Source organism: Phoca vitulina, unplaced genomic scaffold, assembly GCF_004348235.1.
Source record: "Phoca vitulina isolate PV1807 unplaced genomic scaffold, GSC_HSeal_1.0 scaffold11, whole genome shotgun sequence".
Taxonomy (NCBI): Eukaryota; Metazoa; Chordata; class Mammalia; order Carnivora; family Phocidae; genus Phoca; species Phoca vitulina.
Window position 1 is genome coordinate 40,957,589 of NW_022589714.1, and position 27,632 is coordinate 40,985,220.

The 27,632-nt window shown below is 43.9% G+C and overlaps 2 protein-coding genes across 4 annotated transcripts in view; both read left to right on the top strand.

Annotated features, from left to right (window-relative positions):
• The first annotated feature begins 74 nt into the window (after nt 1–74).
• MED20 (mediator complex subunit 20) lies at nt 75–15,027 on the top strand. The gene is made up of 4 exons (XM_032409839.1): nt 75–188; nt 2,577–2,731; nt 7,916–8,169; nt 10,058–15,027. Exons 1-4 carry the CDS (start codon nt 175–177, stop codon nt 10,271–10,273), a joined length of 639 nt encoding a protein of 212 aa, XP_032265730.1. The 5' UTR covers nt 75–174; the 3' UTR covers nt 10,274–15,027.
• USP49 (ubiquitin specific peptidase 49) overlaps nt 10,480–27,632 on the top strand; it is an 83,456-nt gene continuing 66,303 nt past the window's right edge. Inside the window, exon 1 of one of the 3 annotated variants that reach the window (XM_032409838.1) lies at nt 10,480–10,563. The gene's annotated coding sequence lies outside the window, so the exon portion shown is untranslated. Of the gene's footprint in view, nt 10,564–21,531; nt 22,587–27,632 lie in introns of those variants that run through there. The other 2 variants (XM_032409837.1, XM_032409834.1) reach the window with 2 other exon arrangements.

Consider the following 27,632-nt stretch of genomic DNA (forward strand, 5'->3'; position numbering starts at 1 on the left):
CTAGACCCGCCCCTGTTCCTCGTGGGCGCGTCGACTGGACGCTCTGTTTTTACGTCATTTCCGCAGCACCTCCCTCGGCAGAAGCTTGCGTAAGGAGGGGATTCACTTAGTGTGGGCGGCCGGAGAACACTGTGGTTCGACTGTTTGTTCCTGCCACCCTCCTGGCCCGATACCATGGGAGTGACTTGGTAGGACAGCAAGGGACTTTGTGGGGCGGCGTTTGGGGTCGGGAAGGGCCCTCGGAGCCTGGAGTATACCCGGGAGGAGGCTCGGGACCAGGGTCCGCGGTCCCCCACGAGCGGAGCAAGATGTCTTCGGAGTGTGTGGGTGAGGGAGACACTCTGAGGGCTGTGGATTCTCTGGGCTTGTTTGCTCGAAGATGCTCCCAGTCCTGGAAGGCGGCAGGTGAAAGGTTTTGTCCCAGGAGCCCATCGGTGGTTGTGTACCTCCTTCCTTTTTCTTCCCAGGAGGCCATCGGGCTGCCCGGGGTGTGGAACTTAAGGGTTGGAAATAGGATGCCCGGAGTAGGACCCAACCTGCAGGTGGGGCTAGAGGGGGTGCAGGATAGGCAACGAGGAAACCATCTTTTTTTAGGTTTTTCTCCTGCCCCTCCCTACAGCCACCTAATGCAGTTAGACCAGCCCGTGTCTGGTTCTGGTGTGGCCGTTTTAAGTTCTCAGTCTAGAGGGGGGGAAAAAAAAAAGCTGTTGGAAGTTAGGTTGAGGTTCAGGCACGTCACCTCTTCAGGATCCGTTTCCTACTATGTTTAATTATATGGTTGGTCTAGTTTCTATGGACTTTTAATCTCTAACATGATATAAGTAGGGTGGCAGAGAAAGATATGGCCTAATGCTCTTGGGGGCATGAGTTCCAAAATGCTAGATTTCAGATTTTTTTTTTTTGCTTTGTTTTGAATATTGGCAAATATTAGCATGTTTCCAGTCAGAGAGGGCTGGAGGCTAGGATATCCTGAAGTCAGTGGCTGGAGCCTGTGGGAACTACTCTTTCTGGTAGCTCAGGTTCGTGTAGGCTTGTCCGTTACTGCACCTTTGTTTTGTACTGTGGATATCATGAGCCTTTTCTAAGTCTTCTAGTGTAAGGGGGATGTGTGAGGGATGGAATGAAAAGTTTGTAGCATAGAGCCTTGGAACCCTGGAAGCCCCTGTTCTTTCAGTAGAAGACAGAGAGAGGGAATGGGCTGTCAGTCTGTTTGGGACCCTTATCAAGTTTTTCACACTCCTGGGGCTTCTGACCCCTGTAACATCAGTTTAGGGATTCTCTTATTTTTCTCAATAAGGCACATCATCTCATTGCTCATGAGTGTGTTTTCTGATGGAGAGTAGTGACAATTTTTAGCAACAGCAGGACTCCCATTTTTATACCTTCATGTAGTTGATCTTAAAGTAATGCAGTGTCTTCCAAAATTCAGTAACATATGGTTTTTATATAGCTAGGTACCATCTGTAGTAGTTATTAATGTTTTCTTTTGAATCTATTTATTTTCCCTAAAAACATTTTAACAGGCAGCTATGTCTCTAGGGTAGAAATCTAGTATAGTGGATAAGAACACAGACATGGAGCCAGCCTGCCTGGCTTCGAATCTTGACTATACCACACCAAGCTCTGTGACCTTATGCGAGTCACTCAACCCTTCTGTATTTAAGTTTCTTCATTTGTAGCAAGGAGATAAATAATAGCTCATCTTATAGGGCTGTTGTGAGGGTTCAAAGAGTTCATTTGTCTAAAGGCCTTTGGACACTGCCTGGCACATGGTTGATGCCTAATGATTGTGATCTACTACTCTGAAGGGGAAGCCAGTTTCACTTACCGTAGAAGGAAATCTTTTATTTCATTGTTTCGTTTTATTCTTGTACATACTGTTGCCTCTAGTTCCTAAAGATTATAAACTTGAGACTTGCTTTCTTTTTGATCCTAGGGCTGTTGAATACAATTTTCCGCATTGACGAAATGTTCTATAACACCATTGTCTAATACACTAGCCTTCAGTCACATGTGGCTGTTGAGTCTTTGAAATGTGGGTGGTGCAGCTGAGGAGTTGAGTTGTTAATTTAACTTGTTTTATTAGTTTAAGTGTAAATAGCCACGTGTGGCTTGTGGCTGCTGTACTGGACAGCACACATTCAAAGTGTTAGAGAAATGGTAAAAACATACTAACCCCAAATTGAGAATTTCCCGATAGAGTCAGAACTGAAGGAATCACAAAGGACATCCCTTTCTCATATGACTCAATGTTATGAATTGCTCAGCCTCTGTACCACTTAAAACCTTCTCTTGAACATTGGCACACATGTCCCGCTTGGGAAACACTGGTGTGATAGATAGGAAGTTCACTACACTGATGTGAGTGTCCTGAGATCTGTGTTCTAGTTCTTAGTGGAGCTCTCAGGAACTGTGAGCCTCTATTTCCTCGTCTTTAAAATGAGAGAGAGGGTCAGGGTAGGTGGTCTCTAAGGTAACTCCTGGCCCTGGAGAGCTGTGATTCTGTGGGTAAATGAGTGGCTCAGTGAGTGTACATGTGTCTCCGGATACTGATGATTTGGTCCTCTCCCTTCCAGTGTGTCCCAGATGCCTGTGGCTGAGGGCAAGAGTGTCCAGCAGACGGTGGAGCTCCTCACCCGGAAGTTGGAGATGCTTGGGGCAGAGAAGCAAGGAACATTTTGCGTGGATTGTGAGACCTACCACACAGCTGCCTCCACTCTTGGCAGCCAAGGTCAGTGAGATGGGTCTGCAGGATGGCTGGAACCTCACTTGGAGTTGATTGACATTCATGTTCATTGAAATCTTTATGCTCTTTTGCTAAGGGTGGTATTCTTGAACATGTGGCAGATGTTTCTGAATTCATTAAATCTCAGTCCTTCATCTCTTAGACTGGGCCGATGCCTTAGTCTTTCTGCACTTTGCACTTTAAAGCTGTGTTTCTCGGGGGATTGGTCACTGGCTAACTGCATCTAAGCATCTGGGTTACTTGTTAAAGGTGCAGAGTCCTGGGGCGCCTGTGTGCCTCAGTTGATTAAGCATCCGACTCTTGATTTCGGCTCAGGTCATGATCTCAGGGTCCTGGGATCAAGTCCCGCGTTGGGCTCCATGCTCAGCACAGCATCTGCTTAGGATTCTTTCTCCCTTTCCCTTTGCCCCTTCCCCCGTTCTCACTCTCTATTCTCTCTCTCTCAAATAAATAAATAAAATCTTAAAAAATAAAGGTGCAAAGTCTCAGCTCTCCTTACCGCCTGACTGGTGCTACAAGCCCCGTAATTATACTTCCGCCAGCTCCCTTGATGATCTTTATGCACTCTTAAGTTTGAGAGGGACTCCTTTTAGGCCCAGAAGTCTATGATTCTTTCACAGCTTTAGAGTTTTTAGAACTTTGTGCAGAAGGGCTTTCAGATTCCTACACCTAGCCAGTAGCCTTGGATACCTCATTGTATGACCTTGACCATTGAATCAACTTTTGTTTCAAATATATTGAGATGGGCTGTGGATGATGGTGGTAGGGAGGCAAAAAGAATCTTTTTTTTTTCTTCAAATTTTTATTTAAATTCTAGTTAGTTAACATATAGTGTAATATTGGTCTCAGGAGTAGAATTCAGTGATTCGTCGTTTACATATAACACTGGGTGCTCACCACCCATTTAGCCCCCCACCCACCTCCCTTCATCAACCCTGTTTGTTCTCTGTTGTTCAGTGTCTTTTATGGTTTGCTTCCCTCTCTCTCTTTTTTCCCTCTCCCATATGTTCAACTGTTTTGTTTCTTAAATTCTACATCTGAGTGACATCATGGTATTTGTCTTTCTCTGACTGACTTACTTCACTTAGCATAATACACTCTAGTTCTATCCACGTCTTTGCAAATGGCAAAATTTTTCTTTTTGATGGCAGGGTAATATTCCATTATGTATTTATATAATATATATAGATGTATTAGATGTATAAGTTGTATATATATAGACACGTTAGGTATATAGATCATAGATACACATGTATATTTCTCTAACATTTTCTTTGTCCATGCATCAGCCAATGGACATTTGGGCTCTTTCCATAATTTGGCTATTGTTGATAATGCTGCTGTAAACATCAGGATGCATGTACCCCTTCGAATCTGTATTTTTGTATCCTTTCGATAAATACCTAGTAGTGCAATTGCTGGGTCGTAGGGTAGTTTCTTAAATTCTTGAGAAACCTCCATATTGTCTTCCAGAGTGGCTGCACCAGTTTGCATTCCCACCAACAGTGTGAGAGGGTTCCCCTTTCTCCACATCCTCACCAACATCTGTTGTTTCCCATGTTTAGAGAACCTTTGAATATGAGTTAGAGAACCTGGGTTCTCTTAGTCTTGGCTCTGTAGTAATTTGACCTAGGACAGTTCTAAAGCACAGTGATGAAGAGGCTAGATCATGGAACCAGAGAACTAAGTCCTGGTCACATACTAACTGTCACTTAGGGAAGGCCCACAACCTATGACCGTTCCTATGCCAGTCATTTGCCTATTTCCCCGTAGATCCATTCCCCATACCTGCCCTGCAGACAACATTTGCCAGGCGCCCTTTTAGTCACCTTTGGCCAGTGAGGGGCAGTGGGGAATTTTAGAGGCCCGAAGCAAGGGAGAGCACAGGATCTCCTCCTCTCCTGCTTTGGGTGGTGTCTCCGGCTGTGACTGTGGTCTCTTCCTTGGTTTTAGCTCCTGCTGGGTGCCCCTCGTGCCTCGCTCTAATGACAGCACATCCTCTCTTTTTCCTTCCAGCCTTTTGGGTGGTAGTAGCTCCCTGTACTGCTAATATTTGAGCGGCCTCACCATTTGTTTGGTTTTCGGTTTTTCCAACTCTGGTATTTCGTTCCCTGTATTAAATCCCTTTTAATGAAACTATTTGCTACGGGGTCTGTTTCTATACCTTCCTAGGACAGTTCTGTCATTTGCAAAATGAAAATATCATAGTACTGATCCCCTAGTGTTTTGCTCATTAAATAAGTTACTATGTGCAAAGCACTTAGAACTGAGGTGGTTGTGTAGTAAGTATTTAATAAATAAGAGCTCTACCGAGTTTCACCATCAGTAAAATCACAGGGTTACCATTACTTGTGCCTTCAGTAGGAATCAGAAGAGAGAACAGTTATGAAAGCATTTGGAAAACAAAACATTTGTGCACAGGTATAAGATGGCGTACCGTATCTGTGAAACTACCTGTTGTAGGCTCTGTTTTCCTGATCTGACCTTTACTTTTTAAGGAGCTACAGTCTAGTTGGGGAGAGGACACATTCGCAGCGGCCAGGGGTTGGAATGGAAGGAGCAATAAACTTGAGGTCAGAAGGCCCGGATTGGAGTTCCAGTTCTGCTCCTTACTGGCTCTGTGCCTTTAGATCACAAGTTCTCACATGGACCAGCATTAACATCACCCCGAGAGCTCATTAACACAGATTGCTGGGCCCCTCCCAGACTTTTCCACTCAGGAAGTGTGGGCTGGGGCAGAGAATCCGCATTTCCACCAAGTGCCCAGGTGGTGGTGCTGCTGCTGTCCGTCCCGAACCCTATAGGCTTCATTTTCCTTGTCTGTAAAAGGGGGGACAGTAACACTGGTTCTGCTTGCTTCACAAGTTTGTGCCAATACAGAGATACTTTTTTTTTTTTTAAGATTTTATTTATTTATTTGTGAGAGATAGCACAAGCTGGGGGAGAGAAAGAGGGAGAAGCAGACTCCCTGCTGAGCAGGGAGCTCGATGCGGGGCTCAGTCCCAGGACCCCGAGATCATGACCTGAGCCAAAGCAGATGCTTAGCCAACTGAGCCACCCAGGCGTGCCCAAAGATACTTTATTTTGATTTGAAAAATACTATTGTCTGTAAACAACTGGTAGTGCCTTCTTCATTAAAAAAAACCTTAGTTGACTTTCAAAGTATTTTCAAGACGGTAAGAACACCTACAGACTCCTATGGTATGAATTAAATAATTACAGTGAGTTTGCACAAGAACAGAATGACAGATCAGCTTTGGATGTCTTTTTTTTTTTTTTTGGAAGGTTGAAATATTTTGCGCTGGGTTTAGCAGGAGGTGAAAGGTACCCATTGGCAGCAAGCGGTCAGGAGGGATGTGAGGAGAGGTTGGTGCAGAGCCTGTTGAGTTCTGGAAGTGGCAGCAGAGTGGAGGCCTGTGTAGAGGTCTCTCCGCCCTATCTCCTCTTTTCCATTGTTAAACTCTCATTCTTTTTTTTTTTTTTTTTAAGATTTTATTTATTTGACAGAGACACACAGTAAGAGAGGGAACACAAGCAGGGGGAGTGGGAGAGGGAGAAGCAGGCTTCCCACGGAGCAGGGAGCCCGATGCGGGGCTTGATCCCAGGACCCTGGGATCATGACCTGAGCCGAAGGCAGACGCTTAACGACTGAGCCACCCAGGCGCCCCTGTTAAACTCTTATTCTTGCCTAGAATATCTTTTCTTCTCTGTGTGGCTGAACTCTACCCTCTCTTCGTATCATAGTTCAGGTCCTGCTTTCTCCATGAAAGTTTTTCCTGCTGACTCTTGCACACTTTGATCTCTTTCTGCTCTGGTCTTTTTTCCTTCCAAGAAGATTTCTGGTCTATCCCACGTAAGCACTTTGGTCTTACTGTCTCTTTAAAAGTTTTTCACCTGTCTTTATTTTTCTTTCTTAAAGATTTTTATTTATTTATTTGAGAGAGAGAGAGAAAGAACAGTAGGGAGGGGCAGAGGAGGAGAGAGAGAAAGAGAGAGAAGCAGACTCCCACCTGAGCAGGAAGCCTGACGCGGGACCCCTCACCTGTCTTTAATGAGAGCATCAGCTTCCTGAGGCCAGGCGCTAAGTCCTCTACTTGCACGCCTCTTAAACTCTAGCACAATGTTGGGGATAGTTAAGTCCTTAATAAATATTTTATAGTTAAGTCTTAATAAATACTTGGGATTGTGGTAGTCTATCCCTTAATTCTTGTAGTGTATGAGAGGGCGATCTTGCTTTCCATTTTCAGTTGACCAAATATATGTAGCTTTCCTTTCTTCTTGCAGAAAATCTCTAGTAGTGGGGCGCCTGGGTGACTCAGTCGTTAACGTCTGCCTTTGGCTTAGGTCATGATCCCGGGGTCCTGGGATCGAGCCCTGCATTGGGCTCCCTGCTCGGTGGGGAGCCTGCTTCTCCCTTTCCCACTCCCCCTGCTTGTGTTCCCTCTCTCTCTGTTTCTCTCTTTCTCAAATAAATAAATAAAATCTTTAAAAAAAAACCTCTAGTAGTAATCAACGAGAAAACTCATTTCTCAGAGACCGGAGGGGGTAGACTGGGGCTTGAAACTCGACCTTCTGATTCCAGATCTTGAGTCCTTTCTGTGAATGTGCTGATTGCTTCCCAAGTCAGCTGATACATTAAAGTACTCCAAGGGTTCGGGTGCTTGGGTGGCTCAGTTGGTTAAGTGTCTGCCTTTGGCTCAGGTCATGATCCCAGGGTGCTGGGATTGAGTCCCACATCTGGCTCCCTGCTCAGCGAGGAGTCTGCTTCTCCCTCTACTGTTCCCCCCTGCTCGTGTGCACGTGCGCGCTCTCTCTCTCTCTAATAAATAAATAAAATCTTTTTTTCTAAAGATCTTCCTAATTTGTCACCAACAGCCGTCTATGAGCCCATCACTCAACTTAAGAACTAAACTGTTACTAGTGCTATTGGAGTTCCCTTGTGCTCCTCACGTTTTCTGTAGAGCAGGGTTTTACTACATGCTGCCTTGCCTGCCGTTCTTCTCCCTTCCTCTTTGGAAAAGACTGTTGGTGAGGGGATTCCCCCCACATCGCCCTCCAAGATGGCTGAGGTAATGGCAGATTGCCATCTGGCCATGTTCCCCACATTTGACTCTATTCCGGGGTTTGCGGAGGAAGATCTTGATGCTGATAGAATCTCTGTCTCTGCAGGTCAGGCTGGGAAGCTGATGTATGTGATGCACAACTCAGAGTACCCTCTGAGCTGCTTCGCTCTCTTTGAGAATGGCCCTTGGCTTATTGCCGACACCAACTTCGATGTGCTCATGGTGAAGCTCAAGGGCTTTTTCCAGAGTGCCAAGGCCAGCAAGATTGAGACCCGGGGTACCCGTTACCAGTACTGTGACTTCCTAGTGAAGGTGGGCACAGTCACCATGGGGCCCAGCGCCCGAGGCATCTCTGTAGAGGTAAGACCTTGGAGAAACAGGAGCAGTATGTGCTGAAGGGCTGCTCAGCAGAGGGCTCTGCAGATTTTCTCACCCCTCTGAATGCAAACAGGTATTTATGCCTTCATCATCCCTGTCTCCAGGGCATGTGTGCTCCCTTGTCCCTGCATCTTTTACCCTTTCTTTAATCATTCAGGTTCTGGCCCAGGGTGGGAATGGGAAGCTGGGGTCACAACAGGTAGAAAGCTTAAGAAGGCTGACTTGCTGGAGAAGGGAAGGGATAGTCAAGGGCGGAAGGTAATTGTGATGTGGAGGGACTGGTCACCCATCACAAGGACTGGAGCAGACCAGGGCAACTTTTTGTGCAGGTAACTTTTGGGAGGTGGGCCCTAAATAGTGTGTCTACATCCCTTTCCCTAGTACACCTTAAGATAGGTCTCAGAGGTTGTGTAGCAAGATGAGCCTTTCCTTTTGACATGCTGTCGACTTCTTTCGTGGTGGAAAGAGGTGTGTGTGGTGACTTCATCTCTGAGGTATATATTGGAAACCACAAAGAGGGAGTGTGGCAGTAGCTGGCTTTGGGACCAGTGAAATTCCTCAATCTACCATGTGCCCAGCACTGTGTGAGATTTAAAAAAAAAAATAGGTGACCTACAGGGCCTGCCTTTTGAACACGTAGGATTTAGTAAGCGAGCGAAGCTGAAACACACAAACTGTTTTTGAAGTCAGTCCGTAAGACGTTCCGAGGCACATTGCTCTGGGGATTCAGGCCAGTGAGAGCACTGGTGACTTTGAGGATGGGGATGCTTTCTTCTGGAGTAACATGTAAAGAGGGACTTAAAATGTAGAGATGTGGGGCGCCTGGGTGGCTCAGTTGTTAAGCGTCTGCCTTCAGCTCAGGTCATGATCCCAAGGTCCTGGGATCGAGCCCCGCATCAGGCTCCCTGCTCCGTGGGAGGCCTGCTTCTCCCTCTCCCACTCCCCCTGCTTGTGTTCCCTCTCTCGCTGTCTCTCTCTCTGTCAAATAAATAAATAAAATCTTTAAAAAAAAAAAATGTAGAGATGTGGGGATAGATAAGCCCCACTAAGCATTCCAGGTAGAGAAAAGGGCCTTAGCGGTAAATTACTTCTCTGAAACTGCTGGGACCTTTGGGACCAAGATTTCCTGACCCCTTTTGGCTTGTGATACACCTTGCATTTGCTGAGACCCACTGGGAACCCACTGTCTGCTTATCCTAAATGTTTCCGTCTTTGTAGTACAAATATATCCCAGCTCCTTCTTAACGTGTTTCTCCTTACGCTTACTAATTATTTTTCCTGCCATCTTTCCAGTGAAAAACCAGGAGAAAGGAATGAGAAAGTCTTAAGATGTATCTCCTTTTGACCCCTGGCACATTGGTTGGGAAATTACTTCTTAGGGTCAGTTGGGGTCTTTTGTGGGGGTAATGTTTGGTCTTAAAGAGACTTAAGAGCATATGTGTCTATTTTGCCCCCTATGGACACACACACACACACATAGATACATATACACTCTTACCTTCCGTTGTTCATTTTCTCTCAGAATTTTCCTGAGCTCTCCTTGGATCTTCATGCAGCATAGCAGGACTATACCATTCTGAGATCATCAAAGGGGGCATGTGTCTGTCTCTGGGTCTTGTGGGTTGGGGCTGTAGGTTGATAAGTCCCAAGATGAGAATGTGAGAGATGCCTGAAGGGAATGATGGCTGGGTATGTGGAATCCCTAGTGTTTGGCTTGAGTATTTTCCTGTGGAGCAACATTGTGTTAGAAGGTGTGTGTCTTTGGCTTGTGGTTGGAGAAGATGGGAGCAGGGGGCAAGAGGTGCAAGAGAAGCAGAAGACCTTGTCCTTGCCCTCACTCACCCTTGTTCTCTGTTCTTTTGGTCCCCAGGTGGAGTATGGCCCCTGTGTGGTAGCTAGCGACTGCTGGAGCCTGCTGCTCGAGTTCCTACAGAGCTTTCTAGGCAGCCACACGCCAGGGGCTCCCGCAGCATTTGGGAACAGACACGATGCCATCTATGGCCCGGCAGACACCATGATCCAATACATGGAACTCTTCAATAAGATCCGCAAGCAGCAGCAGGTGCCGGTGGCTGGGATTCGTTAGTGACTGGCAACTGCCTGGCTGAGCTCTGTCACCAGGGGGACTGCGCCGGAGGAGCAGGGGCTGCACCCTGAGGCCCCTGGACCCCAGAAACCCAGGGCACACATGGAGGCTTCTCTCCGTCTTCCCAGCTGTGACTTTTGTTCTGGGGATCTGGACTCCCCTCCCCTGACCCTCACACACAGCTCCCCAGCAGCTGCTTCACCCTACGCCTTACTGGACTTGGCCTGTTCTCAAGAATGGTAATTATGAAGAGTGGAGAAGTGTGGAGCTTTCCTGCTTTAGGGGAAAAGGTAGGACAGGCCTGCCTAGTGTTGGTGGGAAAGCAATCTGTATCTCCAACTACTGAGGATTTGGCTTAGGTCCACGGTGGATGGACTGGGCTGGGCTGGGCTGGGCTGTAATAAAGGCCTCTTCCTCTACTCCAGGGATGCAGGTGGGCTTCTCCTGGAGAAGGAGTAGGAGGCATAACTTGGTGTGATGGCTATCATTTCCTGACCTGTTTGCTGAAGTGAACTGTGAGTTGACTTTTCTAGGATGTTGCCGGAATCCTTTGGAGTCTCCCTCTGGCATCTTTCCATTCTGTTGTGAATGAGGTTAAGCCAGAGGCTAAGCTGCTGTAACAAAGAGAACCTAAAGTACAGTGGCTCCTGGTAGAAGTTTATCCTTCTCTCTTCTAATAGTACAGATATTATCAGATGGTCTGGGGTAGATTTAACTGTACAAGGTCACCAGGACCTCGGTTTCCTTCTGTCTTGTTCAGCCAACCCTGGGGTGTTACCTTGTCCACAAGGTCAAAGCAGACTCATCAGCTCCATGTCTACAATACACCGGAGAAAGAGAGAGCAAAGCAGTTTCTTTTTAAAGGATATGACCTGGAGTCACTCAAATCAGTATGGTCACACTTTGCTGAAAGGGATGCTGGGACATAGAGCCTCTTGCTTGGGTGGCCATGGGTCCAGTTAAAACTCAGGGGCTTCTGTGACTAAAAGATAAAGGAGAATGTGGGGGCCCAGTCAGGGGCCTCTGCTACATGGAGCTCAATGGATGTGCCCAGGAGGGCTCTTTGTTGTTATTTTGCAGAGCACCCCCTGTAACGAAGCTATTTGTTTGTGAATTGCATTGGGATAGAGCAGGTGCTAGAGCCACTTGTGAGTTTCGCTGGCTTAGTCACACTGGGCAGTCAGTTCCGCACCCCTTGCCTAAGGGTTCACAGCTTCCTGAGCTCTTGGTCCACGTCTCATTTGAGCCTCTAAGCTGCTCATTGGACTTATGTCGCCTGCTCACCTGACTCCGGCTGCAGAAATGTTCAGCCGGGCTAACATTGATATATACAGGCAGGGATGGTCTGAGGAAACAAGTTAATGTACTTTACTACAGACTTGTCCTCAAGGATACCGTCCCTCACTGAAGGTACCTCAGAGAAATTAGTTTCAGATCTAATGCCTCTGCAACAGGAATCAGGAGGCGATCATGTTTCCCTTGTAGCTTTGGCTGGCAGGAAGCTCAGGTTAACTCTAACTGTAGGACCTGCCGGCTGCACTTTTTGTTTTCCTTTGCCCCTGGCTTTTTTGTTTGGTTCTTTGTTCTGTTTTTGCTTTTTTAAATTGAGGTGTGTTTTAGATGTCATTTACAGACAATAAAATGCATAGATTTTATGTTTTTGGCCTTCTGATTTATATTTGCTCTTGTCCAGCTTTATCTGTTTGTATTTTTCTGTAGGCTCCCTCAAATCTTTTGTGAGACGAGACAGCATTTTGAATATAATGTATTCTTGAAAATATATAGAGATTGAGTGTGGTAAATACGATTCTAGATGTATGCATTTTAGGGAGGGATTCTGTGTTCTAAAAACTAAAGAAGAATATAAACTCCCTAACTATCGTTTGCCTTTCAGACACAATCTTGGCTCATACATTTCCAGCATTCTTCACTTTTGTTTTTTCCCTTATTTCAAGCACACATTTAACCAACGTTAAGTCCAGTGGGCACCAGATCAGTCTTTATGAACTACCCCTGTCCTTTGCGTCAATTAAAGAAAATTTATCCCTAAAAAAGGCAGGTAACGCAATACATTTCTTCATTTAACAAATATGGCTCCACTAGCGAAGTTGCCCAAACTGAGCTGGTAACTAGTGAGGAAGGTCCAGAGGTCATCTAGCTTTTGTGTGCAAGTCAGAATGGGACTTCACAGAGTTGTTTAGGATTGTCAGTGTATCATTTTTGAAAGTTCAGGTTGAATGAAAGCTTAGAAGCATTGGTATAAATTTAAGGAAAAAAGGGCGTGGTGATCTCATTTTATAAATGAAAACTTAAACACGGTTAGTTAATGGAGATGCCATATGTTTGGGTTTAAATCTGATGTTTTCCCTTCTACACTAGACTTGCCTTCCTACGCTTTCCCCCTCTTCCCATCTGTAGCCACCCCCAAAAGAGCAGAAACTGGGAAATTCTAAGACCCTGCTAACATGTCATCTTGGTGGGCACCTTTGTCAGAGCCACATAGAAATCTGCCAGTGTCGACTGTCAGAGCTCTGCAGGGCAACTGTAGGACTCATCTAGTCTTCCTTTACTGGGAGATGGGGGAGGTGGGGGTTCCCACAGAGGTCATGCTGAGAGAGGAGGCCGCAGTTGAGACCAAACTTCAGGCTCAGGACACCTGGCTACCAGCATGTGTCTAAGTGTGGCACCTGGGCCTCTGTGCGGTGCCAGGTGATTTTAGGTGGAGTGTGGAAAACACTTATATTAATACTTACGTCTTATTCTAATGTATATTAGAAAAAAGCAGAACTAGCACTTCATTCCTTAGGATGAGGGTAAGTTTTTAAGGAAGTCCATTTACAAGAACTATTAAGTTCTTGCACAAAGGATACCTGCAGATGGCAAAATCTGGGACGGCAGAAGGCAAATGCTGGGATTTGGGGAACCCTGTATTCCACCTGTGTCTAGCCCATCACTTGTAACCATTTGTGGTTCCTGCTCTGGCTATGCTTTCCTCCTGTCTCCTGTACTCTTGTGATTCTCTGTACTCCTGTTCCTAGGCTGCCTCCTGCTTGCTTGCCTCAGATCTTGAGTACCAGGTGGTCAGTCACATTTCCCCGGCCCTCTGTTGGTGTCCCTGCTCCTCTGAAGGAATACTTAGAGACTGACCACTCCTCTCCACCACCAGGTCAGCCCCAACCCAGTGTGTCCAGTATTCAGTCATGAGGCTTCAGTGAAATTTTTCTTTCCAAATCCTGGATGATAAAGGAGAGTAGTTAGAAATTCCCACCTATGTATGCCCTCCAGGTGTCAAGAGTTGAGACTCTTGAGAACATAGGAAGGGCGATAGGCTGAACATTTTGAGGATGTGAACACAGTAGATCTGGAGCCAAGCAGGAATGATGGGTCGCCTCACTGTCTCCACATGCATACCTGTAATTCCCAGTATTGTCTTTCCCTCGCCACAGCCTCCCTCTCTGTATCTGGCGCTGTCCGGGCCCCTTGGGCTGCAGGCCCCAGTCACAAGTGCCACGTGGCATGGCTGAAACCGGTTGTATTACAAGTTTGGTCCTCTCCTGGGGGTTGGTGTCTTTGGACTTTGAGTAGTCTCTTCTTGGACTTGGACTCTCCCCCAAGGTGAGTTTCTGCCATTGTGTAGAGCATACCAAAATCAGTCTCTTGGGTTACAAGGGACCCTTTAGGTCACCTCATTTGACCATGATTCAGGACTCAGATCTTTACATCATCCCTCCCAGAGGTCATGCAGCCTTCACTTGGCCTCATCTAGGGAAATCCCTTCCCTGTGTATTTCATCGCTTTTCTCAATAACTGAGACAAACACAAAACAAGACAGAACATACCTGTCCTTTCCTTCCCGGATCATGGAGACTGTATTGTGCTTAATGAGGGAGTTTCTTCTTAGTTGGTGCTGGAAGGTGAGCGGATGGTGACTCTAAGGTAGTGATTCTTACTTAAGGCAGCCTAACCCCCGAGGGGAGCCCCTAGAGGATGAAGATGCCTTGAAAGCTTTGTGTGTATATGTGTGCAGTTTTGGGGGAATAGGATTTACAGGGTTCATTAGAGTATCTCAAAGATCTGTGATCTAAAAAAAAAAGGGTCTCTAAAAGAACAGATCCTGAAGGGAAACAGGAAGGCAAAGGTAAAGCAGATGTGAAATACATCTTGCTGGCTTATTGTATGCAAAACCTTCCCCTGCCGCTCGGACCCCTTCTCTGAGGTCTCATCCAGGGGTTTTTCTCCTTCATTTCATAGTTCTTCAGGCTTTTTGGTCAGTTTCTGGGAAGCGGGACTGTTTTCCTGCTCTTACCTTCCTATTGTTTCCCCCTTCTTCTGTCTTTATACACAAACATGCATGCAACCTTTTATAAATGGGTAAGAGTAAATATATATGAAGAATCTTTATAGCTTTCTCGGGGGCCCCAGGAGTTACTCTCCCATTATTACACACTCCATGGGATCTGGTAATTATTCCGTTGTAATGGAACTTGGCATAAAGAGTATATTTTCATTGTTCAGAATGATGTCATTGATGAGGCCAAGAAGTAGTTCTGCGTCTCTGTGATGAAATTAGCAAGTTAAAAAAAAATTCTTGAAACTATGAGGGCAAAGATTCCTAATTCTCTTGCATTCTCTGTTTTATTTGCCATCACATTCCTGCCCCATCAGATGGCATAGACCTGTTTTTAAAGTTAATACGAATTCTGCCAAAATTTCTTTGGAGGCTTAAAAAGAATTTAGGGATGCCTGGGTGGCAGCCGGTTTAGTGTCTGCCTTTGGCTCAGGTCATGATTCCAGGGTCCTGGGATCGAGTCCTACATCGGGCTCCTTGCTTGGCAGGGAGCCTGCTTCTCCCTCTCCCTCTGCTGCTTCCCCTGCTTGTGCTCTCTCTCTCTCTGACAAATAAATAAATAAAATCTTAAAAAATGATTTAGGGAATGCATTTATATATCCTAAGGATGTGGAGGTGACAGGTATTCTAAGGCAACTACTAAAGGAGAGAGCACTGCTTTAGGAGACAGGTGGCTGGGTGCTGGCCATAGTACTGTCCTGAACTTGCCAGGTATCTTCAGTCAAGTTGGCCTTTCTGGGTCTCATCAGTAGAGTGGGAATAAATGATGCCTACTTTACATTTTTCATAGGCTTGTCGAGGGGCTCAAGGGAGAATAGATGTCAAAAGCTTTATAGGCAAGGAGATGCCCTCTCTGCTCTTGCTTCTTTTTAATGGTGTTGCAGGTACTGGTGTTTGGTTAGGATGTTTAAGCTGGGATGTTATGGGGGCACCCGGCTGGCTCAGTCAGAAGAGCATGCGACTCTTGATCTTGGGGTTAATGAGTTCGAGCCCCAAAGTAGAGATTACTTAAAAATAGAATCTTTAAAGGAAAAAAGGGGGGGAAGTTATGGGGTCATACTGCTTGGTGGCAAGTTAAAATTCTCCCCCAGTGGAAAGAATGTTATTGTAATAGAGAATGAGCAGTGAGAGAGGGTCCCAAGAAGGTATACAACAGTATAGGTATATTTTTTGAACCAGATCAGTGAGCACAGTTGTGTGGCCCATCTCTGGAGGATGGAATTCTATTTTTAAATTTTATCTATAGTGGTAAGATTTTACTTGTTCTACAACCTGAGGCTCTGCTTTAAAAAAAGAAAAAAAAAAGTCGGGGTAGAATTGACTATATCTTCTTTGTGGAACATACCCATGTCTGTTTCCCCTCATCTCCCAGGCCTTAGTTGTGCCTGTCTCTGACCTCTGTGTGGTACCATGTGTATTGTGATCACACTCGTTACCAGTTGTGTCTTTAAAGGAAGCTCAGTGTTTGATTCTATTTTCCATTCCTTGTGGATGAACCACTGAAGCTCTTAACTCTGGAACTACACTAAAACCTTTTTGCTAGCTATGCTGCATAGCCTTCTCATATTTGAATTATCTAAAATAGCCTTATTCTGCTTTCATCTAATACACAGTTCTCAAACTCTTTAGTCTCAGGACTCCTTGATGCCATTAAAAGTTCCAAAGAGCTTTTGTTTACGTAGGTTATACCTATTGATATATGCCTTATTAAAACTTATAAGAAAATAGAAGGTATTCATTCAAAGATAAAATAAATCCATCGCATGTTAACATAAATATTTTAATGAAAAATAACTTTTTTCCAAGCAAAAAACTTACAAGAGTGACATTGTTTTATATCTTTGCAAATCTCTTGAATGTCTGGCATAATTGAAGACAGTGGATTCTCATATCTGCTTCTTCATTTAGTCCATTTAAATTTGTCATTTTGGTTGAAGAATGTGAATCCAACCTCACAGATGTGTAGTTGGAAAAGGGGAGGAGTATGTTAACAATCTTTTCACATAATTGTGTATGTTCTTTGAAACTACATCACAACTCTGCTGTTAGTGGCAATGCGGATTCTCAAATTCTATCAGTGAACTTTTTGTACTGTGTTATATAATAATATTCATTGGTTTATTTTGTACTTTGAAGGGATCTTTTACTGATACCTGATTTTGTAGCATCATGCATTGGTCGTTTGGAAAACATTGCAGATCTTTTAGGTGTTGACACATTTCGTTATACAAGATAAAAAAAAGTCGTATTTGCTAACATCACCACCATTCTCATCAGAAAAGTCTTGGGAGGCTATTAAGTTCACAGTGGCGGATACAGGTTTGCAGAAATTTGAAGTTTTGCTTGAGAGCTTGAGTTTGATTATTGCTAACAAGTGCTGTCAGGCTCACTTTATCTTTGAGAAAATATGTCAGACACCCAAAGCTGACAAAATGTAGTTTATCTGTTAGCTTTCTCTCAAGTAAAAATGGTATTCCATGAAGAAAGTTACAAATTCAGTTCAAAATGCAGAGAAATTGCACAAGTGCTTTTTCTCAAGAAAAAGATGGTACTTAGGTAAGGAATAGAAGCGCTTTATGCATCCATTTAATCACATAGAATAGTATTGAAAAGATGGGTACTTAAATAAAACAAATAATTTTTAGTATTTCATCATGATATCTAAAGTGAAACGAGTGTTATTTTTTCCTGTGAGTGGGTGGCAGTGAAGAGCACATTGACTGATAGCACAGTTGAGTGCTAGTGCCTTGATATGTGCTAAGGCAGCAGTAACTTTACCCATCGTTACTTTTGTATCATCAGTGCAAATGTCATCACTGTGACAGAAGCAAATAATGTCTTATTATGATGAAAATAGTCTTGATCTCAGGGACCTTGTGAAAGAGTGTCAGGGCTCCACTGGCCACACTTTGAGAACCACTGATCCAATACATGCTCAAAGCACTGAGAATCTTTTCCCGGTAGATTGCTGCTCTGAGAACACTCCTTCCTTCAGAAGTCTTAAGTGGCTCCAAAACCCATCACTCAGTAAAAGCACCTATTATGCGTCAGGCAATTTGCTAAGGAATTAACATTGAAAAAGATACAATCTTGAATCTCCAATAATTTTGGAGGGGACTTGGGGAGTAAGGGGAGAAAACTGATAATAAAGGAGTTAAAATGTAAGATAAGATTTTTAAAAAGAGAATTAAAGGTGATAGACAACAAAGGGAATACTAAATTTTAGACCCTACTTTGAGCTCTTGAACCACATGGCAAATCCTCAGCAAATCAATCAATCGCTGGGTCCTTTCCTTCCATCATCAAACCTCTTAAAAATGTCCAGGTTAATTACCTTTAGACATGTTTTTACACTTAAATATGCCTGGCTGCAGGCATTGTAGTTTCATGCTTACACATGCACTCGCTGTTTCTCCCTTCTAATTTTGTTGTTCTTTAGCTTTTGTGCTTCTCTATTTCATATTGACAAATGTGTAGCCTTGAGCCAGTGTAGCTGTTAACCCGTATGTTTATTTCTTTTCTTTGTCCTTCTGTTTACATGTAAGCCTTTACCTGCTTTAGCCATGTGTTGGGTGATGTAACAGTGTTGGTCTGTTATTTGTAACTTGGGGGGGCGGGTAACGTCACCTTCCGCAAGTTATGTCAGAACAATGCAGCCTCTGGAGGAGGTACAGCCGCTGTTGTTTCCCTGTGGTCTCCTAGGATCTGCTGAACTTCATAAGTTTTGGCTTCCTTGGAGGGATTTCCATAAAACAGCTGGGTCCCGCCTGGGTCATCAGTGGCAAAAGTCAGACACGTGTTCACCCGTCTGGTAGCCAATAGTAACTTTTGCAAACGCAGCCTCAGGAAACCCCAGGGTTCGGAGACTGCTTCTTTCCGAACGACACTTTTAACGATCACTGAGTCTTTTAACAGAACAAAACAAAAACATAGGATAGTGAGAAAGGCTTTCCCCCTTGGCAGTGGGGAGAGATGTTAAAGGAGCTCCAAAAGTGTGCGGGGAACTAGTGTAGATAGAATTCCTTCACTGTCCCGCAGGCTGAAGTGCTGGGGAGAAGGGGGCGGAGATGGGCTCGGAGAGTCTGGCCCTTTAAGGGGGAGGGACAGCCTTAAGACTGTACCTTTAAGAGTCTCTTTGTCTGGAAACCTCCTTATTTACCCTCCTGTGCTTCAACCAAACTTCGACCCGCGATTCACAACGCCCCTCTACGCCGCCGCCTCTTACGCCAGGCTCAAATCGGCCGCACGTTTGTGGCTAACCCTAAACTTTGCGCCCGCGGCGCGAACCCTCGGAGAGGCAGTCTGTGCCCGGGTCGGGGCCGAGCGCTGCGCCGTTGGCGCAATGCGGGGCCCGGGGGGCGGGGCTCCGGCGGGTGGGCCAATGGGCGGGCAGGGGGCGGGGCCGTGTTCGGTTGTCTCGCGCCCTGGTGACAGCTCGCGCGTGCTGATGATGGCGGTAAATAGAGGGGGGGTCGGGGAGGGGGCGGAGGAGGCAGGGAGGCAGCCAAGAGGGTAGCTCCAGGGGGTGGGGGGACGGGGACCGGGGAGGACGCGACGGCCAGGGAGCCCATTCTAAAACTCGGAGGCGGGGACAGAGTCTCCGGCACACTGGCCCTCCCCTTTAAAGAAGCCAAATCCTCACACACCGGGTGAGGGGCGACAAAGGCGGCGCGCGCCTCGCGGGCGGGAGGAGCGGCGGCAGGGGGCGGGACCGCGGCGCCGGCGGGCTGGGGGCGCCCGGGGCGGGGGCCGGCGGAGGCGAGAGCCGGCAGTCGGGGCGCGTCGGAGCTTTATTTTGGCGGGGTGGGCGACGACTGGGTTGGAGGGTAAAAAAAAAAAAAAAAGGCTTGAGGGGAGAAGCGAAGGAAGGCTTAGGGGCTGTTGGGGGGAACGGGTCTAAGAATGAGATGAGGAGGATTAAGGGGAGACAGGGTTAGAAGGCAGGGAGAGGAGGAGTGAGAAAAAGCCAGCCAAGGAGGTAGGAAGGAGGCAAAACCCAGGGTGGGTGTTAAGGAAGCCGGCAGGGAATGAGGTTAGGAAGACCAAGGCTGGGGTTAGGTGTAAGAGCAGGGGTTTGAGGAAGGGAGCTTTGTAGGGGATGGTAGCAGGGTGAGGGTGCCGGGGGAAGAGTTGGAAGTGGAAGGCAAGGAGGGGCAGAGCTGGGGTGATAGTTGGGAGTAGAGGAGAGAGGGTGATTAAGAGCCAGACGTGACAAGGGTGTGAACTAGTGCAGAGCGAGATGAGCTGAAGGACTAGGACCCGCGGTGGGGTGGGAATCGCGAGGTTCTGAGAAAGGTATGGGTTAGTGGGTGGGCGATGGGTGTAAATTCTTGAAAGTGAGGGAGGGTGAAATAGATACTGGACGAGTACCAGGTGGAGTTAGGAATAAGCATAGTGAAAGGGTGAAGGGAAACAGATGAGAGGTGGGGCGTTTATAGGACAATTCTGGGACCAGACAAGCTGAAAGGAGAAAAGAGTAAGGGTGTAGAGAAGTGATGGCGGTCTGGGACAGGGTAACTGGGGAATTGTGTTAATTGACGAGGTTCAGCCAGATCCAAGGTAAACTGAGGTGGAGAGACAGGGCTAAAGGGATGGTGAGAGAAGCAAGGAAGAGATGGGCCCTGGGATTTAAAGGATGAGATGGGGTGTAAGGGAAGAGAACAGGGTTAAGGGAAGCTGGAGAAGTCCTGTTGGATGAAGAAGTGGACTAGACTGTACAGGAGTGGGAATCAAATGTGCAGGTTGTGGGGAGATGCTCCAGAAGGTCTGCATGGGTCAGGGCACAGACGCTATAGTTAAGGATCAAGTGTAGGGAGCCTTTGGTGCAGAAGAGGAGGAACCATGGTGAGTGAAAAGAGACCTAGAGATAGGAGTAAACACTGAAAAGTAAGAGTGGAGGTTGGGGGGGGGGGATGCAGGAAAGGAATTCTTTGTTGAGAAGAGAACTGTTAAGTGTGTTGAAACTGTGGGTCCTTTTGTCCACAAAAGTAGGAAATTCCAGAAACCTCTTTTTCTCTTCAAGGCATCTCGAATCTGCTTCCACCTTTCATTGCTTTTAATTCGACTTTCATGGCCACTTTGAAAAGATGAGACCCATTTTGATTTGATTTTGTTCTTCTGTGAATGATGAAGCGTCAGCTCGGTGTTGGAAACCTCTGCATTTCGCTAGTGTTGTGATAATGGGAAGATGGGTTTTATTTATTTACAGTGTGGCTCTGCCTGTGTAGTGTGATAGTGTGGTGTTGTAGCAGGGTGTACCTGACAGCGCTGGGCAGAGTGCTTTATCCACAGCATTTTCATTTTCAATGGAGAGCCCACCGTTGTTGAGATAGAGAAAGATGAACATCTTTTTGTTTTGATTAATCAACCCGATTTCTGCCTAATTGTTTTTTGGTGGCTGGAGAATATTGAAAAATCGTTTCAGAAGAACGAAAATAACCAACTAGGGAAGTTTGCTGGGGAAGAGATTTAAATCAGGACTGTGAGGGCTTTGAGTTCCTAAGCTGCCTTTAGCTTTATGTGGGACATTTCACACTGTAGTAGGTTACTCACCCATTAACTAAATGGAATAAAGAAAGGGAGATTTGTAGAATAGTGGAGGATTTTAGAGTGGGACTTCTTTTTTAGGTTAAGTAATGAATTTATGAGTAAATTTTTATCATGAAAAATCCTCCATACAATAATGCAATGCCTTGGACTGCTCCACTGCCCCTATTTTGTAGCTGTCAATAAAGAAGGCCATATTAATATTAATTTCCTACAAGCTTTTGATTTTTAAGACACTTCTGGAAATTAAAAGGAAGATGAGAAATTTGGGACAAAATTTAGATTATTCTTACTATTTTGTTTTGATGATTTTTATTCTGAAGCTTTTATATTTAGCTAAGAATATGAATGATTATTACTTTTTTATTTGATAGTGCCAAAGGATAGCTATAATTTACTTAAGGAAAAAATGCAAACTGATCTTGAGAATCTTATTTGAGGTTATTTTATAGTGTACATTCAGATATATAAAGATAACTTTTTTTCAAAGTTGTGTAAATTTTGAATTGCCGCTGTTTTATGGGTTTTTGTGTAAATAGCAAAGATGATAGCATTTGTAACAGCAAAATTATATTTTGATTAGTGGATATCAGAAACAGTAGTTGTTCATATATGTCAATAATTTAGAATCTAAAATCTATCTGGATTCAGCTGCTATGTTCATGGAATCTGGATTCTCTTAAGCAGGTGTTCAAGGTGACTACATTGATTTTGTAATTCAACAGAAGATTTTTAGAAATTACTATTTTTTGCTGCTAAATTTCAAGAGGATTAGTCTGAAATGTTAACTTTCAAGCTGAACAGTAACTTTGGTATGGGGCACCTGTTTCTGTAGGATGTTTGTGCATATTCCCTTCCTGGCTAGATAGGTTTGGTATTACTAGTAGGTTGTACTCTGCTTATGGTTTTGCCATTTTTATAATGTAGTTGTTTTATACTTGATACCTTCATATAAATAATTTTAGATTTATTTGATGTTGATGAAGAAAAAAATATAAACTATAAGGTCAACCAAGGGAAAGAGTCCATTTAGGTCCTGTCTTTTGTTTCTGTATGCTGCAGTAGTGTGCTAAATACACTGATTCTTATTGGGAATGGTTATTTCTCAGTTGATATTTCTAAAACTGAAAATGGGTAATCTTTTGGTTCAAATAATACTATTCATCAATAAGGACTCCAGTGGTAAATGTAAGCTTTGTTTTCATTTGTTCAAGTAAACTCAGTTGAACTTTATTTTGGTTATAATCTTGTTTGCTAAGCAAAAAACTTTTAAGTTCTATATTCAGATTTGAATGAGTGGGTTGTACATACTTAAATATTCTTCTGGTTAATTGTAGATTCTTTCGATGGGAAGAGACCTTGAAAGGACCTCTAGTTTATCCTGCAACGTCAGTCAATATCCCACTTAAATCATCCCAGGTAGATAAAAATTTATCCTATTTTCATAAATCTTCAGAGATAATGTGACAACCTTTGTAGATAATCTTTTCTGGTTATTTTCTCTATTCTCTCTAATTATTTTCTCTATTAGGACAGTCTGCCTTCTGTCTAACCGGCATACACCTAATGCTGTATTTGTATGTGTTCTCTGTTGCCCCATTCTCCATTTTTGAGTAAAAATATTTGCTTACTATAGTACTAAGGAGACCCTAATTCTTCATAAACTTAATAATAATAGCTACCCACATATATGCTTTTATGCCAGCCACTGTTATAAGTTCTTTGCAGATTGTAACTCAATTTACTCTTAGCAGCAACCCTATGAGGTTAGCGCTGTTACTGTTCCCATTTTACATGTAATGAAATAAAGTGTCCTTGAGATTAAATGGCTTGCCCTCAAGGTTACACTCAGACATTTCTATCTTTCTTTTTTTTTTTTAAGTTGTAGAATTTTACCAAGTGGTCGGGATAGGATTTGAACCTTGGCATTTTGCAGGCAGTCCGTGCTCTTGTATTACCTCTGCTTGATCATGGTGAACTGATCCGTCACCATGCTCTTCTCCAGATTAAACAGTGCTGGTTTATTTTACCCCTTAACCTGTCCTGTTTGCCAATCCTTAGATTATCCTGTGGTTCTGTTATTAACCTTTCCTCAGTTGCTTTCTAGATGGGGAACCTGGGACAAACACCATAAGGGCTATGTCTAAAGCAGAGATTACATCAGGGTTCCTACATGCCCTTATTTTTTTCATTACAAAATTGTGTTCATAAAACAAAACAACCCCAAACCAATAAAATGCCTAAGTGCATTGCAGATAAATGGTTACCTATCTATCTTTTTCAAGGACTTGTTGTAAACCATATAGGTTTACAGTTGCCCATTGAGGAAAAACGGAACTCCAATTTCAGTGCAGATGTCCATAGCAAAGTCTGTTCAGATTTTCCTTGTTTTTTTTTTTTTTTTTAAGATTTTATTTATTCATTTGACAGAGAGAGAGCGAGAGAGGGAACACAAGTAGGGGGAGTGGGAGAGGGAGAAGCAGGCTTCCCGCTGAGCAGGGAGCCCGGTGCGGGACTCAATCCCAGGACCCTGGGATCATGACCTGAGTCGAAGGCAGCCGCTTAACCAACTGAGCCATGCAGGCGCTCCTCTCCTTGGTTTTTTACTGTCTTCTCTTTGTGTGTGTCTGTGCAAACAATATACTAAGTATATTTATGTATGCTTTAATTTGGTTAAATAAATTGATCCACCCTTTTTTTTATTAAGACTTCATTTTTTTAGAGCAGCTTTAGGTTCACAGGAAAATTGAGAGGAAGATGCAGAAATTTCCCATATCTTCCCCTTGCTTTCTTACATGCATAGCCAGCCTCCCCCATTATCAACATTCCCTCACCAGAGAGGTTCATTTGTTACAGTTGATCCACTCATTTTTTAAAATAACTAATAATTAGTGTTTACTAAGTGCCCAGCATGAGCTAAGTATGTGAATTATTTGAAACTCTCAACAACCCTGTGAGAGAGCTTCTGTTGTTAATGCTGTTTTTTGTGTGTGTGACTTGATATTTTTATGATGTTTCAAGCTTATGGAAAAGTTGCAAAGATGGTACGGGAACTTCTCTGTTCCCTCATTCAAATTCTCCAGTTGTTTTCTTTTTTTTTTTTTTAAGATTTATTTATTTATTTGTCAGAGAAAGAGAGAAAGAGCATGAACAGGGGGAGTGGCAGGCAGAGGGAAAAGCAGGCTCCCCAACGAGGAGGGAGCCTGATGTGGGACTCGATCCCAGGGCACTGGGATCATTACCTGAGCCAAAGGCAGACGCTTAACCAACTGGGCCACCCAGGTGTCCCTCTCCAGTTGTTTTCATTTTGTCCCATTTGCTTTATCATTTTATTTCACTTGCGTATTTTTCAAGAAAATTTGAAAAAAAGTGGATAGGAAGGCCTAATTTTAAAAAGAAAAGGGGGGCACCTGGGTGGCTCAGTCAGTTAAGCGTTTGCCTTTGGCTCAGGTCATGCTGGGATCGAGCCCCACATTGGGCTCCCTGCTTAGCTTCTCTCTCCCCTTTTGCCCCTCCCCCTGCTCCTTCTCTCTCTCTCTCTCAAATAAATAAAATCTTTAAAAAAAATAAAAAGGAAAGGGAAGAATGTTTTGAATGTATCAGCAAGTTGGTATGTTTGATTTTAGTTGATCTTGCGATGCAAAGGAATCTCAAGATTGGATTGAGAGTGGATTTGGGAGTTTTATGGTTTATTTTCTTCACTATATTCTGAAAAACATTCTTTTACCTGTGAATGACAAGTTTGTAGGCCCCTCCCTTATCAGCAAAAACCATGTCATGGTGTACACCTCTATTGGGAATCTTCTTAGCACCTGGCATGGTGTGTTCACACAGGGAGTCCTCAGGATACAATAGCTGTTAATGACGTATGGGTGATTATTATTTTTTTAAAGATTTTATTTATTTATTAGAGAGAGAGCATGAGTAGGGGGAGGAGCAAAGGGAGAGGGACAAGCAGACTCCCTGCTGAGTGAGGAGCCCGACGTGGGGCTCAATCCCAGGACCCCAAAATCATAACCTGAGCTGAAGTCATACACTTAATGGACTGAGCCACCCAGGCATCCCGTATGGGTGATTATTATGTGAAAACAGGAGCCACAGGCCTGTTCATCACTGTGACTGAGACATATTTAGGTGAAATACATATATTGAAGATCCTATGTAGCATCAAGGAGCTGGAAGAGATCTAAGTGCAAAATATACTTCCTTAAGAACCAGATTGCAATTAATACAAATAGGTTTGCCTTATGGTAGGGGAATGAATATAAATATCCTAACATGCTATTACCTTCCCCCAAAATAAGCCTAAATTTTGGGAGTCTTTTCAATTGTCATCATAATAAGGAGATTTAACTGACTCCATCCTACTACTATCTTCCAGCTCATCCTCAGTCTTTATTAAAATGGTAGCCAGTCCATTTCATAAAAGCATGGCCTGCAGAATGAGGCCTGTTCAATTTCAGTAAAAGGACTATTTACTGTATTCTGATGTATGTAAAATACAGCACTTCTGGGCTTCTCCCCACCCCACCTCTTTAAATGATCATCAAAGCTATGAAATATAGCTCCTTATTAAAGCTGATTGTAATAATTAAAAATACTTAGCTTTCATAAGGACGAGAAAATTATCAATTATTTGGAAAGCATTCTTTCCAGTCATACATTATTGTTTCTGAGACATGGGCAGTTTTTAAAGACTATAATACTGTTGCTTTGCTATTTACATGTTAATAGAAGTCTGAAAAGTAAGGCGCTCTTCTGAAATTTTCAGGGTTGTTTTTATTATATGTCAAGTTGTAAACAGCATTCTGTGACAGGTATTTTCTCTCTTTGTCTTCTATTGAGCTAATTAGTAATTTACACTCTAGTAGCATCTCTTCCAGCCTCACTGTGTGAAAATGCCTGCTACTCTGTGCCTTCCGTGCAGCCTGGGCTGGCAAATGATTGGGGGCAGATGTTGGTTGCCACATCAGAAGGATCAGGGATAAAATTTATTTTTGTATTGTGTTTTTATAAACATACAGGCTTTTGTATATGCCCTGCGACTGCCCCGATGCCCACCCCACCCCCATTCAAATAGGAATGTTATGACCTCCTGTAATCCAGAGCTACTGTCCTTGATTCAATTTTGGATTGTTTTCTATTCTGTCCCCCACCCCCACCCCAACGTGGGATTTGGGAAGGATTAGCAGGGCAGTCTGGCAGAGTTTAGAGCCCAGGAAGCTGGTCTTCATTGCTCCCTCCCATTGTCAGAATAGAGAGCTTCTTGTCATTGCCTTTAGAACCCAGTAGCACTTCTCTCATTGGGCAAGTTATGTGAGGGGTGGGAGCGCAGCTCTGTTGTTAGTGAGTTAGGAAGATGCTTTCCATACGATACTTGTATTCCTCCAAAGGAAGGATAGGTCCTACCTTTGTGTCAGCTTTTTCAAAATGCAGCCACGAGTGACCAAAAGATAATTTATAGCCTGGCTTTAGCACTTTGTCACGTTGGTGCTCTGCTCTTTCCTGCCCCCTGCTCTATCTCTTTCTGCCAGTCTCTGATATGGAAAAGATGATGTGTAGTATCTGTCATGTGCTCACGTGGATTGGCCATGTGGACACATTAAAGTAGCAAGAGCTTTTGACTTTGAAATAAAGTCTTAAGTATCAGTTTGTTCTATGAAGAATATAAATTTTAATTGAGAATTAAAGGAAGGGTAGGGAGCGGTTTACTGATATATCAGTTTTGAGCCAAAACCTTTCTAGAATGCTAGATAATTTGTGGTACTTATTTTTGCAGTTATGGATACTAATTTATCAGGATAATAAGGTCAGAGTCCCTGTTAGAGCTTAGTAAAGTCTCCCTGACAAAAATTGTTACCTGGAGGTAGCCACAAAAAAAATTAGGTAAGAAAATGTGTGAATAGCTCAGTTCAGCCATCATTGCTAATAGCATTATAATCATAAACATCTAGCCATTGACAGTGAATCAGCGTTTATGAACAGAAGACATCACCTTTATGTAAGCATTTATAGAGTGGGTGGGGCCTCTGTTAGTGTTTTGTTTTCAAAATCTAAAATGCCTAGAATATCCCTTTGGATGGTCATTGCTAACATCTACTTCCCTTATTCTCCTCTTTCTGTTTTCTAATACAGCTACCTATATCAGTTGTCTTAATTATATTGGATGTTCATGGCCAGACACTAATTATATTCTTGCGCTTTAACATCTAAAAGAGGTCAAAGGTCAGATTCATAAGCAACATTTCGTATAAAACAAAATATCATTGAAGTAGACATCACACAGGAGTGTTGTGAGTAAATAAAGATGACAAAGTGAATGGACATCACACAGGAGTGTTAGGAGTAAGTAAAGATGACAAAGTGAATACATGACTATGGAATTAAATACACTCTTTTAAAAGAAACATTTCTAAAATATATGGCATAGTTTGAAGAACTGGTAACCGTGTATTTCAAGTGAAT